We start from the raw sequence: 16,894 nt of genomic DNA on the forward strand, positions 1-16,894 counted from the left end.
AATTTTTGTCAATTAATTTAGTAAAACTTCATAATACTCTCTAATTGGTTGACTAACCACTATGAAATCGCTATTCTCTAGAAAAACGGAGAAAACAAAGGTTCCAAACCTCTTTGACCTTCATCATATGTTAGTGAAGGATGCAACTATGCCTTAAAATTGAATTTCCATTTTTTTGAATTTTTTCTCAAAATCTATGGGTTAACCCTACGAAAATATTTAATTTTTCGGTAAATGCTCTATATACTGAAGCCTATGATTTTTATTGTAGTTTTAAAAAATTTAAACACATTCTACATTTGTATTAATGTATATTAAACTCTCTTTAATGGTACATGGGCATCGTTTAATTTTTGTCGATTAATTAGTAAAACTTCATAATACTCCCTAAATTGGTTGACTAACCACTATAAAATCGCTATTCTCTAGAAAAACGGAGACAACAAAGGTTTCAAACCTCTTTGACCTTCATCATATGTTAGTGAAGGATGCAACTATGCATTAAAATAGAATTTTATTTTTTTTGATTTTTTCTCAAATCTATGGGTTAACCCCTACGAAAATATTTAATATTTCGGTAAATGCTCTATATACTGAAGCCTATGATTTTTATTTTTTTTTTAAAAATTTAAACACATTCTACATTTGTATTAATGTATATTAAACTCTCTTTAATGGTACATGGGCATCGTTTAAATGTTTTGTCAATTAATTTAGTAAAACTTCATAATATTCCTAAATTAGTTGACTAACCACTATAAAATCGCTATTCTCTAGAAAAACGGAGACAACGAAGGTTCCAAACCTCTTTGATCTTCATCATATGTTAGTGAAGGATGCAACTATGCATTAAAATAGAATTTTCATTTTTTTTATTTTTTCTCAAAATCTATGGGTTAACCCCTACGAAAATATTTAATTTTTCGGTAAATTCTCTTTATACTGAAGCCTATGATTTTTATTGTAGTTTTAAAAACTTTAAACACATTCTACATTTGTATTAATGTATATTAAACTCTCTTTAATGGTACATGGGCATCTTTTAAATTTTTTGTCAATTAATTTAGTAAAACTTCATAATAATCCATAAATTAGTTGACTAACTAGTATAAAATCACTATTCTCTAGAAAAACGAAAACAACGAAGGTTTCAAACCTCTTTGACCTTCATCATATGTTAGTGAAGTATGTAAATATGCATTAAAATATAATTTTGATTTTTTTGAATTTTTCTCAAAATCTATGGGTTAACCCCTACAAAAATATTTAATATTTCGGTAAATGCTCTATATACTGAAACCAATGATTTTTATTCTAGTTTTAAAAATTTTAAACACATTCTACATTTGTATTAATGTATATTAAACTCTCTTTAATGGTACATGGGCATCGTTTAAATGTTTTGTCAATTAATTTAGTAAAACTTCATAATACTCCCTAAATTGGTTGACTAACCACTATGAAATCGCTATTCTCTAGAAAAACGGAGACAACAAGGTTCCAACCTCTTTGACCTTCATCATATGTTAGTGAAGGATGCAACTATGCATTAAAATAGAATTTTATTTTTTTATTTTTCTCAAAATCTATGGTTAAACCCTACGAAAATATTTAATTTTTCGGTAAATGCTCTATATACTGAAAGCTATGATTTTATTGTAGTTTTTAAATTTTAAACACATTCTACATTTGTATTAATGTATATTAAACTCTCTTTAATGGTACATGGGCATTGTTTAATTGTTTTGTCAATTAATTTAGTAAAACTTCATAATATTCCCTAAATTAGTTGACTAACCACTATAAAATCGCTATTCTCTAGAAAAACGGAGACAACAAGGTTTCCAAACCTCTTTGACCTCATATGTTAGTGAAGGATGCAACTATGCATTAAAATAGAATTTTCATTTTTTTTATTTTTTCTCAAAATCTATGGGTTAACTCCTACGAAAATATTTAATTTTTCGGTAAATGCTCTATATACTGAAACCTATGATTTTTATTGTAGTTTTTAAAAATTTTAAACACATTCTACATTTGTATTAATGTATATTAAACTCTCTTTAATGGTACATGGGCATCGTTTAATTTTTTGTCAATTAATTTAGTAAAACTTCATAATAATCCTAAATTGGTTGACTAACCACTATAAAATCGTATTCTCTAGAAAAACGGAGACAACGAAGGTTCCAAACCTCTTTGATCTTCATCATATGTCAGTGAAGGATGCAACTATGCATTAAAAAAGAATTTTCATTTTTTTTTCTCAAAATCTATGGGTTAACCCCTACGAAAATATTTAATTTTTCGGTAAATGCTCTATATACTGAAACCTATGATTTTTATTTTAGTTTTTAAAATTTTAAACACATTCTACATTGTATTAATGTATATTAAACTCTCTTTAATGGTACATGGGCATCGTTAATGTTTGTCAATTAATTTAGTAAAACTTCATAATATCCCTAAATTAGTTGACTAACCACTATAAAATCGCTATTCTCTAGAAAAACGGAGACAACAAAGGTTCCAAACCTCTTTGACCTTCATCATATGTTAGTGAAGGATGCAATATGCATTAAAATAGAATTTTCTTTTTTTGATTTTTTCTCAAAATCTATGGGTTAACCCTACGAAAATATTAAATTTTCGGTAAATGCTCTATTACTGAAGCCTATGATTTTTATTGTAGTTTTAAAAAATTTTAAACACATTCTACATTGTAATTAATGTATATAAACTCTCTTTAATGGTACATGGGCATCGTTTAAATTTTGTCAATTAATTTAGTAAAACTTTATAATACTCCCTAAATTGGTTGACTAACCACTATAAAACCACTATTCCCTAGAAAAACGGAGACAACAAAGGTTCCAAAACTGTTTGACCTTCATCATATGTTAGTGAAGGATGCAACTATGCATTAAAACAAAATTTTCATTTTTTGAATTTTTCTCAAAATCTATGGGTTAACCCCTACGAAAATATTTAATTTTTCGGTAAATGCTCTATATACTGAAGCCTAAGATTTTTAGTGTAGTTTTAAAAAATTTAAAAACATTTACATTTGTATTAATATATATTAAACTCTCTTTAATGGTACATGGGCATCGTTTGATTTTTTTGTTAATTAATTTTGTAGAACTTCATAATACTCCCTCAATTGGTTGACTAACCACTATAAAACATCTATTCCCAAGAAAAACGGAGACAACAAAGGTTCCAAACCTCTTTAACCTTCATCATATGTTAGTGAAGGATGTAACTATGCATTAAAATATAATTTTTATTTTTTTGAATTTTTTTCAAAATCTATGGGTTAACCCCTACGAAAATATTTAATATTTCGGTAAATGCTCTATATATTGAAGCTTATGATTTTTATTGTAGTTTCAAAAATTTTAAACACATTCTACATTTGAATTAATGTATATTAAACTCTCTTTAATGGTACATGGGCATCGTTTAAATCTTTTGTCAATTAATTTAGAAAACATCATAATATTCCTTAAATTAGTTGACTAACCACAACGAAGGTTTCAAACCTCTTTGACCTTCATCATATGTTAGTGAAAGATACAACTATGCATTAAAATAGAATTTTAATTTTTTTTTTTATTTTTTTTCTCAAAATCTATGGGTTAACCCCTACGAAAATATTTAATTTTCGGTAAATGCTATATACTGAAACTATGATTTTATTGTAGTTTTAAAAACTTTAAACACATTCTACATTTGTATTAATGTATATTAAACTCTCTTTAATGGTACATGGGCATTATTTAATTGTTTTGTCAATTAATTTAGTAAAACTTCATAATATGCCCTAAATTAGTTGACTAACCACTATAAATCACTATTCTCTAGAAAAACGGAAACAACGAAGGTTTCAAACCTCTTTGACCTTCATCATATGTTAGTGAAGGATGCAACTATGCATTAAAATAGAATTTTAATTTTTTTTTTTCCAAAATCTATAGGTTCCCCTACGAAAATATTTAATTTTTCGGTAAATGCTCTATATACTGAAGCCTATGATTTTTATTGTAGTTTTAAAAAATTTAAACACATTCTACATTTGTATTAATGTATATTAAACTCTCTTTAATGGTACATGGGCATTATTTAATTGTTTGTCAATTAATTTAGTAAAACTTCATAATATTCCTTAAATAGTTGACTAACCACTATAAAATCGCTATTCTCTAGAAAAACGGAGACAACGAAGGTTCCAAACCTCTTTGACCTTCATTATATGTTAGTGAAGGATGCAAATATGCATTAAAATAGAATTTTCATTATTTTGATATTTTCTCAAAATCTATGGGTTAACCCCTACGAAAATATTAATTTTTCGGTAAATGCTCTATACTGAAGCCTATGATTTTTTTGTGTAGTTTTAAAAATTTAAACACATTCTACATTTGTATTAATGTATATTAAACTCTCTTAATGGTACATGGGCATTTAATGTTTTGTCAATTAATTTAGTAAAACTTCATAATATTCCTAAATTAGTTGACTAACCACTATAAAAATCGCTATTCTTTAGAAAAACGGAGACAACGAAGGTTCCAAACCTCTTTGACTTCATCATATGTTAGTGAAGGATGCAATATGCATTAAAATAGAATTTTCATTTTTTTTTTTTTCTCAAAATCTATGGGTTAACCCCTACGAAAATATTTAATTTTTCGATAAATGCTCTATATACTGAAACCTATGATTTTTAGTGTAGTTTAAAATTTTTAAACACATTCTACATTTGTATTAATGTATATTAAACTCTCTTTAATGGTACATGGGCATAGCTTAAATCTTTTGTCAATTAATTTTGTAAAACTTCATAATACTCCCTAAATTGGTTGACTAACAACTATAAAACGCTATTCCTAGAAAAACGGAGACAACAAAGGTTCCAAACCTCTTTGAACTTCATAATATGTTAGTGAAGGATGTAACTATGCATTAAAATATAATTTGATTTTTTGAATTTTCTCAAAATCTATGGTTAACCCTACGAAAATATTTAATTTTCGGTAAATGCTCTATATACTGAAGCCTATGATTTTATTGTAGTTTTAAAATTTTTAAACACATTCTACATTAGAATTAATGTATATTAAACTCTCTTTAATGGTACATGGGCATCGTTTAAATGTTTTGTCAATTAATTTAGTAAAACTTCATAATATTCCTAAATTAGTTGACTAACCACTATAAAATCGCTATTCTCTAGAAAAACGGAGACAACGAAGGTTTCAAACCTCTTTGACCTTCATCATATGTTAGTGAAGGATGCAACTATGCATTAAAATAGAATTTTAATTTTTTTTATTTTTTCTCAAAATCTATAGGTTAACCCCTACAAAAATATTTAATTTTTCGGTAAATGCTCTATATACTGAAACCTATGATTTTTATTGTAGTTTTAAAAACTTTAAACACATTCTACATTTGTATTAATGTATATTAAACTCTCTTTAATGGTACATGGGCATTGTTTAATTGTTTTGTCAATTAATTTAGTAAAACTTCATAATATTCCCTAAATTAGTTGACTAACCACTATAAAATCGCTATTCTCTAGAAAAACGGAAACAACGAAGGTTTCAAACCTCTTTGACCTTCATCATATGTTAGTGAAGGATGCAACTATGCATTAAAATAGAATTTTAATTTTTTTTTCTCAAAATCTATAGGTTTACCCCTACGAAAATATTTAATTTTTCGGTAAATGTTCTATATACTGAAACCTATGATTTTTATTGTAGTTTTAAAAAATTTAAACACATTCTACATTTGTATTAATGTATATTAAACTCTCTTTAATGGTACATGGGCATTATTTAATTGTTTTGTCAATTAATTAGTAAAACTTCATAATTCCCTAAATTAGTTGACTAACCACTATAAAATCGTATTCTCTAGAAAAACGGAGACACGAAGGTTCCAAACCTCTTTGACCTTCATCATATGTTAGTGAAGGATGCAACTATGCATTAAAATAGAATTTAATTTTTTTATTTTTTCTCAAAAAATATAGGTTAACCCCTACGAAAATATTTAATTTTTCGGTAAATGCTCTATATACTGAAACCTATGATTTTATTGTAGTTTTTAAACATTTAAACACATTCTACATTTGTATTAATGTATATTAAACTCTCTTTAATGGTACATGGGCATTGTTTAATTGTTTTGTCAATTAATTTAGTAAAACTTCATAATATTCCTTAAATTAGTTGAGTAACCACTATAAAATCGCTATTCTCTAGAAAAACGGAGACAACGAAGGATGTTAGTGAAGGATGCAAATATGCATTAAAATAGAATTTTCATTTTTTTTGATATTTTCTCAAAATCTATGGGTTAACCCCTATGAAAATATTTAATTTTTCGGTAAATACTCTATATACTGAAGCCTATAATTTTTTGTGTAGTTTTTAAAAATTTAAACACATTCTATATGTGTATTAATGTACATTAAACTCTCTTTAATGGTACATGGCATTATTTAGTTGTTTTGTCAATTAATTTAGTAAAACTTCATAATATTCCCTAAATTAGTTGACTAACCACTATAAAATCGCTATTCTTTAGAAAAACGGAGACAACGAAGGTTCCAAACCTCTTTGACCTTCATCATATGTTAGTGAAGGATGCAATTATGCATTAAAATAGAATTTTCATTTTTTTTTATTTTTTCTCAAAATCTATGGGTTAACCCCTACGAAAATATTTAATTTTTCGGTAAATGCTCTATATACTGAAACCTATGATTTTTAGTGTAGTTTAAAATTTTTAAACATATTCTACCTTTGTATTAATGTATATTAAACTCTCTTTAATGGTACATGGGCATAGCTTAAATCTTTTGTCAATTAATTACGTAAAACTTCATAATACTCCTTAAATTGGTTGACTAACAACTATAAAACCACTATTCCCTAGAAAAACGGAGACAACAAAGGTTCCAAAACTGTTTGACCTTCGTCATATGTTAGTGAAGGATGTAACTATGCATTAAAATAAAAAAAAAAAAATTTTTGTTTTTTTCTCAAAATCTATGGGTTAACCCCCTATGAAAATATTTAATGTTTCGGTAAATACTCTATATACTGAAGCCTATAATATTTTGTGTAGTTTTAAAAATTTAAACACATTCTACATTTGTATTAATGTATATTAAAATTTCTTTCATGGTACATGGGCATGTTTATATGTTGATTTTTGTTAATTAATTTAGTAGAACTTCATAATACTCCCTAAATTGGTTGACTAACCACTATAAAATCGCTATTCCCAAGAAAAACGGAAACAACAATGGTTTCAAACCTCTTTGACCTTCATCATATGTTAGTGAAGGATGAAACTATGCATTGAAATAGAATTTTATTTTTGAATTTTTCTCAAAATCTATGGCTTAACCCCTACGAAAATATTTAATTTTTCGGTAAATTCTCTTTATACTGAAGCCTATAATTTTTATTGTAGTTTTAAAATTTTTAAACACATTCTACATTTGAATTAATGTATATTAAACTCTCTTTAATGGTACATGGGAATCGCTTAAATCTTTTGTCAATTAATTTCGTAAAACATCATAATACTCCCTAAATTGGTTGACTAACAACTATAAAACCATTATTCCCTAGAAAAAAAAAACGGAGACAACAAAGGTTCCAAAACTGTTTGACCTTCATTATATGTTAGTGAAGGATGCAACTATGCATTAAAACAAAATTTTCATTTTTTGAATTTTTCTCAAAATCTATGGGTTAACCCCTACGAAAATATTTAATTTTTCGGTAAATGCTCTATACACTGAAGCCTATGATTTTTAGTGTAGTCATAAAAAATTTAAAAACGTTCTACATTTGTATTAATATATATTAAACTCTCTTTAATGGTACATGGGCATCGTTTGATATTTTTGTTAATTAATTTAGTAGAACTTCATGATATTCCCTAAATTGGTTGACTAACCACTATAAAATCGCTATTCCCAAGAAAAACGGAGACAACAAAGGTTTCAAACCTCTTTGACCTTCATCATATGTTAGTGAAGGATGAAACTATGCATTAAAATAGAATTTTTATTTTTTTAATTTTTCTCAAAAACTATGATGTAACCCTACAAAAATATTTAATTCTTGGTTAATGCTCTATATACTGAAGTCTATGATTTTTATTGTATTTTTAAAATTTTTAAACACATTCTACATTTTTATTAATGTATATTAAACTCTCTTTAATGGTACATGGGCATCGTTTAAATGTTTTGTCAATTAATTTAGTAAAATTTCATAATAATCTCTAAATTAGTAGACTAACCACTAGAAAATGGTTATTCCCGAGAAAAACGGAGACAACAAAGGTTTCAAACCTCTTTGACCTTCATCATATGTTAGTGAAGGATGCAACTATGCATTAAAATAGAATTTTAATTTTTTTTTATTTTTTCTCAAAATCTATAGGTTAACTTTTGTCAATTAATTTAGTAAAACTTCATAATATTCCTTAAATTAGTTGACTAACCACTATAAAATCGCTATTCTCTAGAAAAACGGAGACAACGAAGGTGCCAAACCTCTTTGACCTTCATTATATGTTAGTGAAGGATGCAAATATGCATTAAAATAGAATTTTCATTTTTTTTTATTTTTTCTCAAAATCTATGGGTTAACCCCTACGAAAATATTTAATTTTTCGGTAAATACTCTATATACTGAAGCCTATAACCTTTTGTGAAGTTTAAAAAATTTAAATACATTCTACATTTGTATTAATGTATATTAAACTTTCTTTCATGGTACATGGGCAACATTTAAACTTTTTGTTAATTAATTTAGTAAAACTTCATAATACTCCCTCAATTGGTTGACTAACCACTATGAAATCGCTATTCTCTAGAAAAACGTAGACAACCAAGGTTCCAAACCTCTTTGACATTCATAATATGTTAATGACGGATGCAATTATGCATTAAAATAGAATTTTCATTTTTTTTATTTTTTCTCAAAATCTATGGGTTAACCCCTACGAAAATGTTTAATTTTTCGATAAATGCTCTATATACTGGAACCTATGATTTTTAGTGTAGTTTTAAAATTTTTAAACACATTCTACATTTGTATTAATGTATATTAAACTCTCTTTAATGGTACATGGGCATCGCTTAAATCTTTTGTCAATTAATTTCGTAAAACTTCATAATACTCCCTAAATTGGTTGACTAACAACTATAAAACCACTATTCCCTAGAAAAACGGAGATAACAAAGGTTCCAAAACTGTTTGACCTTCATCATATGTTAGTGAAGGATGCAACTATGCATTAAAATAAAAATTTTATCTTTTGAATTTTTCTCAAAATCTATGGGTTAACCCCTACGAAAATATTTAATTTTTTCGGTAAATTATCTTTATACTGAAGCCTATGATTTTTATTGTAGTTTTAAAGTTTTTAAACACATTCTACATTTGTATTAATATATATTAAACTCTCTTTAATGGTACATGGGCATCGTTTGATATTTTTGTTAATTAGTTTAGTTGAACTTCATAATACTCCCTAAATTGGTTGACTAACCACTATAAAATCGCTATTCCCAAGAAAAACGGAGACAACAAAGGTTTCAAACCTCTTTGACCTTCATCATATGTTAGTGAAGGATGAAACTATGCATTAAAATAGAATTTTGTTTAAAAAAAATTTTCTCAAAAACTATGCGGTAACCTTACGAAAATATTTAATTTTTGGTAAATGCTCTATATACTGAAGTCTATGATTTTTATTGTAGTTTTAAATTTTTTAAACACATTCTACATTTGTATTAATGTATATTAAACTCTGTTTAATGGTACATGGGCATCGTTTAAATGTTTTGTCAATTAATTTAGTAAAACTTCATAATAATCCCTAAATTAGTAGACTAACCACTATAAAATCGTTATTCCCGAGAAAAACGGAGACAACAAAGGTTCCAAACCTCTTTGACCTTCATCATATGTTAGTGAAGGATGTAACTATGCATTAAAATATAGTTTTGATTTTTTTGAAATTTTCTCAAAATCTATGGGTTAACCCCTACGAAAATATTTAATTTTTCGGTAAATTATTTTTATACTGAAGGCTATGAATTTTATTGTAGTTTTAAAATTTTTAACACATTCTACATTTGTATTAATATATATTAAACTCTCTTTAATGGTACATGGGCATTGTTTGATATTTTTGTTAATTAGTTTAGTAGAACTTCATAATACTCCCTAAATTGGTTGACTAACCACTATAAAATCGCTATTCCCAAGAAAAACGGAGACAACAAAGGTTTCAAACCTCTTTGACCTTCATCATATGTTAGTGAAGGATGCAACTATGCATTAAAATAGAATTTTTTTTTTTTAATTTTTCTCAAAAACTATAGGTTAACCCCTACGAAAATATTTAATTTTTGGTAAATGCTCTATATACTGAAGTCTATGATTTTTATTGTAGTTTTAAAATTTTTAAACACATTCTACATTTGTATTAATATACTAATGGTATTCCGGCGCTACGCGCCGGATTTGTATGTTTTATTTTTACATGAATTTACAATTGACTATGATGTCGTTTGTACTTTGTTGTATAAGTAGATTGGTCCTAAAATACCTCTTTCTAAAATCTTCTCATTTTAGTCAAGCTTTGTCATTTCCGGTGATTGGCTCCGGTGGCTTTCTCAATTACCGGAACTGGTTTCTCCTCTCATTTAAGCTTTAGTTTGTGTTTTCGGTGGTGCGAAGGATCAAGCTTCAAGGATGAATTGGTGCATGCGAGTTTTCTCTTCAGATCTAGTTGTGTTCTGTTCTTTTTCATATCAAGGTTTCTCTTTTGCCTTGGTTTTGCTTCCTCTGTTCTAGATATATCTGCATGTTCTCTGATTCGTAGTCAGCTTTGATTGAGCGGTTGTGATTGTGACTCCTCTCTAAGCTTGCATGTCTCCGGACTCCTTGGTGTTCGCCTTTGAATTCTCCTCGGTTTCGTTCCTTCACTAATCTGTTTCGTGGGATTAGTTTTGGCCGGGTTGAATCGATTCACTCCTTGTTTATTGGCGTTCTTAGAGTCGCTTATCAGCTTACTCCGCTGTTGCCGGTATGACGTATCGGTTTTAAAGCTATGGTCTCCGTGCTTATTTCTCTGCGCTATTCACTATAAGAGGTTTCAAAAAAAATGAATTAAAGTTTTTTAAAAAGTTGATTTATTACGATATTACAATTAAGATGAAATAAGTATATGCATTCAAATAGTTTTGCCTCTGAAATTAAAGTTTACTCTTTTTTTCTAAGGTTTTAAAATTTTGCAGCTTTTCATCTAAGTCTCAGTTTCCTTATATACTTAACCATGAGTACAAAAAGTGAAAGTGAAGCTAACTCAAAGTACCATTCTCATATTTCAATCAAATGTCAGCTTCTTTGGCTGCAGCATCAGTATCAACAACAACAGCAGCTATAAAGTGCGTCACTGTTTGTGTTGGAGTTGTGGGCTAAACTTGTCTTCTTATCTCCTACTCAAGTACTCTTGCAACACTTCTCCAACTATATCCAACAGTGTTATTACAGGAATAACTATATGTTCCAACAGTGTTCGACAATATCTATGCAAATGATGTAGTCAATGGCAAAACTGTCAATCTTGGTCTTTGGGATACTGCTCGTAATTTTTTTTTGTCACTTTCGTTAAAAGTCTTGTTCTTCTATCAGGTTTGTATTCTCAACATTGTGTCAAATTTTAATCTTTTGACCCTTTAGGAGAAATGATGACTTTGTTTCTCAACAATCTAGAAGTTTCTAGGTATTTTAAAAAGAATGGATCTTTACTCTTAACGCTCGTTTTTGTCAACCATTTGATATAAAAAAAAATTTGCTTCCTGAATTCATGATTAGAGTTCGTTCATGTTTTTCAAAACTATTATCAGACAGATTATGATTCTTGGGCAGTATCTTTGGTGTTTTATTATGAATATTGTGGAGTATCGTATTTGGTATTTTATTATATTACAGGTCAAGAAGATTACAATAGGCTTTAGATGAGTTATAGAGAGGAGCAGATGTTTTTATTCTTGCCTTCTCTCTTATCAACATGCCTAGCTTTGAGAACATTGCTAAAAAGGTTTAAACTTTCTTTCCACTTCAGTTTAACTGCAATGTAACTTTAACACACATCATCTCATGTGCTTCTGGTTCAAATTTCTTTTGCAGTGGGACATTGAGCTGCAACATTATGCCCCTAACGTGCTTACCATTTCATTAAACCCAAACTGGCAAATACATATTACAATGCAAGGAGGAAGCCCAAATTAAGATTACAGCCCAATAACAATTTTAATGACCTGCACGTGTAATCTAAGAGAAGCTATGGAGATCTCGAGATGTGATGTCATCGCTATCTCGTTTCCAGCGAAACCACCACCGTAATCCTTTTTTTCTTGTCAAACCACCACCGTAATCCTAGTTCCAGTTCTAGAACATCATCCATGGTGCTTGAAAAACTTCAATAATCGTCGCTTGAGCTTCTAGATTATATTTCACTCGCTTGCATTGCTTAGAAACCTTCGCATATAAACGCCCAATTGATTGAAAATCTAAACTCTACCACAGTAGAATAAGAACTCGGAGAGTCGGCCCAGGTATTGAAACCAGAACACGACCAGAACTTCAAGTCTTCATACTCCAAACCGAACGGACCGCAACGTCTTGAAACCTCACCCAAGGAATATCTACACTCGAATTCGCCTTACTGAAAAGTGAGGATTTATAATCACAAGGGAGATGAATCAAGCATCAGTGACGAGAAAGATCTAATCAATCAATCGGGGATAACCCGCCATTGAAATCGATTGCTAGGAAAGAGTATTATTTTGGATCTTGTTTGAGTTGAACTAAACATCGCAGAAAGGTACGACATTTATAGTGGAGGCTTCAGCCGGTGGTTATGGTGGAAAACGAATCGGTTGAATGAATGCAAGTGGGCTGAGTAGAGTAATCAAAGAAAACTAAGATTAATGAACAGAGTTATGGAAGGTGATACGTTACAAGGAGCTAGACGCGTTCATAATTTTGGTGAAATCTCATCGTCGGAGAAGACTGAAGACAAACCTAATGGGTGTCTAACAGGCTCAATGTATGGACTTACTCTAGATATTATAATAAAAGCCCAGATCACATTCTTTTTATGAGAAGCGTTAAAAGCGTCGGAGAGAAAAATTGCATGACTCTAGTATGTGACACGTGGAGCGATTTGCCCCTTCCTCGTTGATGATGTGGCTTCATAAGGAGAGACTAAAGTCTCCTTTATTATATAAGACTATGGCTGGCCCGCCCTACGGGCGGGATGCTAATTTGAAAATAATTTAGATTGTCTTATTTTTTTGATTTTTGTCTACAATTGGTTTTATTTAAAAAATTTATGCTGTAAAGTAGTATGAAACATTATTTTTTTGATTGTGATTCTTTATTCAGTTTCACCCTCGTTACAATTGACTATTTTTGTTCATAGAACTAATAAGACTGTTTATTTGAAGTTGACGTGTTTGCGAAGTTACAGTGATTTGAGTTTTTGCCTTTTTTTTGTGGTGAAGTGTGGTGCTTTGGTCTGGTTATATAGAGGAGATGAGCAGAAAAGAGTGAGGGTTTTTGATGATAATTTACGTGTAACGGATCGTAATTTAATCATCCCACTACGCATTTGATGAGTTTTATTGTAAAATATTAATGTCGCTAACGGGTTTCGTAAAAGGTGGATGATAATCAAGCAATATTGGGTTCTCTAACATGTGATAAATTGGTAAATATGTGGTTGATAGATTTGGCGTTTGTTCTTGTGAGAGTAGATAGGCCATAATTAATTTCGTAACATTACTCCAATCATTATTATTATTAAAAATATTACATTTTGATTAGTAATAATATTTAAAGTATAATCAGTAAAATGCTTCATACGTGTCATCTTAGCTCTCAGACTTACTAATAAAATGGTATGGTTCATGCTCAAACTTCTATTACATTGTCAATTCTAATACATCACTATAAGTGTCATACAAACTCCTGAAACAGTTATGTTTTGAAAAAAAAAACTAAAAATATATCATTTTGATTAGAAATAATATTTACATTTTAATCAGTAAAATGATTCATAAATATCATCTTTACTCTCAGACTTACTAATAAAAATGGTATGGTTCATTCTCAAACTCCTATTACACTGTCAAGTCTAATGCATCACTATAAGTGTCAGACAAACTCCGAAAACAGTTATGTTATGAAAAAAATACTAAGCTAACTAAGTGTTCAAATTATACGCTTTTGGGGTCCACCCTATTATATGATCCAAATTACGATCCAATGTTATATGGATTGTTTTCTATACATCATTAATATTGAAGGTTCTTGACACATAATTGGTGGGAAAGCGAGGAACGACAAACTGTTCAGAGGTATAGACAGAGACCCTTTGGAATTAGTGAGATATGCAGAGAGTGAATGCCAGGCATGGTACAATGCAAAGGAATCTATACCTGCTCCTACACAGACACAAATGGGTGGAGATACACAAGCCTTAAGCTTGGAGAATATTTGTATGGTGGATGGTTCATGGACCTCTACGGATCAATTTAGTGGAATTGGATGGATGTGGAAGGATGAGAGAGGGAAGATCCAATTAATGGGGATGAGGAATCTAAGGAGGCGAGAGACATCACTACACTCTGAATTGGAAGCTCTAAAATGGGCAATGGAGAGCATGCTACAGCACTCGACATGTCAGAGATTTGGGACAGATTGTAAGGATCTGATAGCAATGGTAGTGGATCCACAAGCATGGCCAAAGTTCGCAACCGAGCTAGAGGTCATTCAACTACTGAAGATGTGTTATCCGGACTTCAAGATCGAATACTTCCCAAGAGTGCAAAATGGAATTGCTGATTCATTAGCTAGGAATGCCCGATCTTTTCATAGGTCTTTGTGCTTTGTTGGTTGTTCTATTCCGACCTGGTTACCCAGGCCACCTCAAGTTTGAGTAATAGAATAGCCGTTTGTTGCCAAAAAAAAAAAAAAAAAAAAAGACACATAATTGGTGGAAATAGAGAACGCTCATCCCGGTGTATAAAGATGTAAATCATAACAGAAATAAACTATATTCGCATAGTTTAACTTCAAGACATCCAAAAAAATCCTTAAACTTAAATTGTGGATGTATTTCTCGAAATCTTTAAAGAAAATAATACCGTATGCAAAATCCTTAAACTTAAATTGCCCATAAAAATGGGAATATCCAGAAGACAAATAACCAAAAACGTGAAAGCAAATAAAAATGCATAAGCATTTTTAATTCAGAGAGTCCAAAAGCAAATAAAAATTCATAAGCAAATAAAATGCATAAGCATCAACCAACACACGCCTTCTTCACCACCTTCGATGAATCACCAATGGCCCCTCCAGATCCAAACTCATCAGGCGTCGGCTTGCCAGGGGGCACGTCATTGTCATCATCATCGCCACCTCCCTGAACCATTCATGTTGTTAGACATACACGTAAACGTAAATAGCGAGGAGACAATGATCCAGTATAGTACACATAATACTTACATTGTCGTCGACAGGCGCACGACCAAGCTCCTCAGCAATACGCGTTATGGTGAACGTCTTGTGATGCTCGGTGAAGTTAAACGCTGTTACCCTCACCTGGAAAGTGTACTACTTTCCTTCCATGTATGCAATGAACGGAGGTATCCTATAGTCTTCAGGATTCACTCCATCTTCTGCCTATTTATCATGAAAGCAAATGAGAATGGGATGTCAGTTAGTAGGTGTCAGACACGCGGGTGGACAGAGATGTAGCGTAACAGCATCTGAACAGCCTGCTTGCTCGAAGACTATGAAGTTTCATCATCACCCCATCAAACCAAACAAACGTTCCTTCGGCAGTATCGTCAGCTATAGCCATTTCCACACGGTAGCTGTAATAAGAATATAGAGGCGTAGCCAAATTATTAACAGATTTATAAATAACAATTAAATAGAGATTATACTTACCGAAGTGCTCCAACTGCATGTGAATTATTGCATCGCCCACACGTAAATGCGGAGACGGTGCGCTGCAATTTTTTACTGCATTTGGAGCAAGCCACATAACACCACCCCTTATCTGTGTCAACTCGAACAACCCTCCCAGTACATAGGAAATCGATTTCCTGCATCATGGACGCGAAGACCATATGTAAAACCATTTAGAGATGACTGGAACCAATCAAGAACGAACAGCAAGTTATCTAACCTGACTTCCAGCGGAGACGATGAAGCTGTTGAGCTCAGCGTTTGTCATCTTCTCAACCTTCGCATACGACCATAGCAGCAGGGCGGCTGATGCGAGTCCAGTGTCCCTGGCAACTAACCTGCGCATATTACAATGGTTAGGCAGTCAGGATACGTCAGTGCACAATGGTTAGGCAGTCACATTTAACAAACGACAAACATACTGGTAGAATCGAACTTCCCCTGCTTTCGTCTTCTTGTCAAAATACACATGTGTTCCGGACGTCGCATTGAGAAACAAACGACATGCATAGAGAAATGCGAATATAAGGATCCGGATTATACGAATGCAAGCAGTTACTTCCAACCATCTTTGGGTTAATGCTAGTAGCAACAATGACCTTCGGATCAACACGCATGGCCTCAAGTTGTTTGTGGAAAGCAACAGCTTGAGAATCAAATAAGCTTAGAGTGCAAGTGTCATTAATGCCAACATACAGAGCATCAGTTGGTAGGATAACATCAATTAGTACTAAAAGTGAAGGATAACTACCTGTCCATTTTTATGGTCACCATGACACGATTCTTCTCCTCCGGAG

General features: G+C 30.8%; 2 protein-coding genes across 3 annotated transcripts; one reads left to right on the forward strand and one right to left on the reverse strand.

Moving 5' to 3' along the window:
• Positions 1 to 14,580: 14,580 nt before the first annotated feature.
• Positions 14,581 to 15,060, forward strand: LOC125577418. The gene has a single exon (XM_048738926.1). The coding sequence runs from the start codon at positions 14,581 to 14,583 to the stop codon at positions 15,058 to 15,060; it is 480 nt and encodes a 159-aa protein (XP_048594883.1).
• Positions 15,061 to 15,272: 212 nt separating this feature from the next.
• On the reverse strand, positions 15,273 to 16,405 carry LOC125577259. 2 transcript variants are annotated; one of them, XM_048738516.1, is made up of 5 exons: positions 16,318 to 16,405; positions 16,077 to 16,234; positions 15,937 to 16,000; positions 15,630 to 15,806; positions 15,273 to 15,546 (listed from the first exon to the last, which is right to left on the reverse strand). In XM_048738516.1, the coding sequence occupies exons 1-4, from the start codon at positions 16,363 to 16,365 to the stop codon at positions 15,738 to 15,740; spliced, it is 339 nt and encodes a 112-aa protein (XP_048594473.1). In that variant the 5' UTR covers positions 16,366 to 16,405; the 3' UTR covers positions 15,273 to 15,546; positions 15,630 to 15,737. The 2 variants fall into 2 exon arrangements, with proteins under 2 accessions (XP_048594473.1, XP_048594472.1); XM_048738515.1 differs by having other exon boundaries at positions 15,630 to 16,000.
• Positions 16,406 to 16,894: the final 489 nt, after the last annotated feature.

This window comes from Brassica napus, chromosome A8, assembly GCF_020379485.1.
Source record: "Brassica napus cultivar Da-Ae chromosome A8, Da-Ae, whole genome shotgun sequence".
NCBI lineage: Eukaryota > Viridiplantae > Streptophyta > Magnoliopsida > Brassicales > Brassicaceae > Brassica > Brassica napus.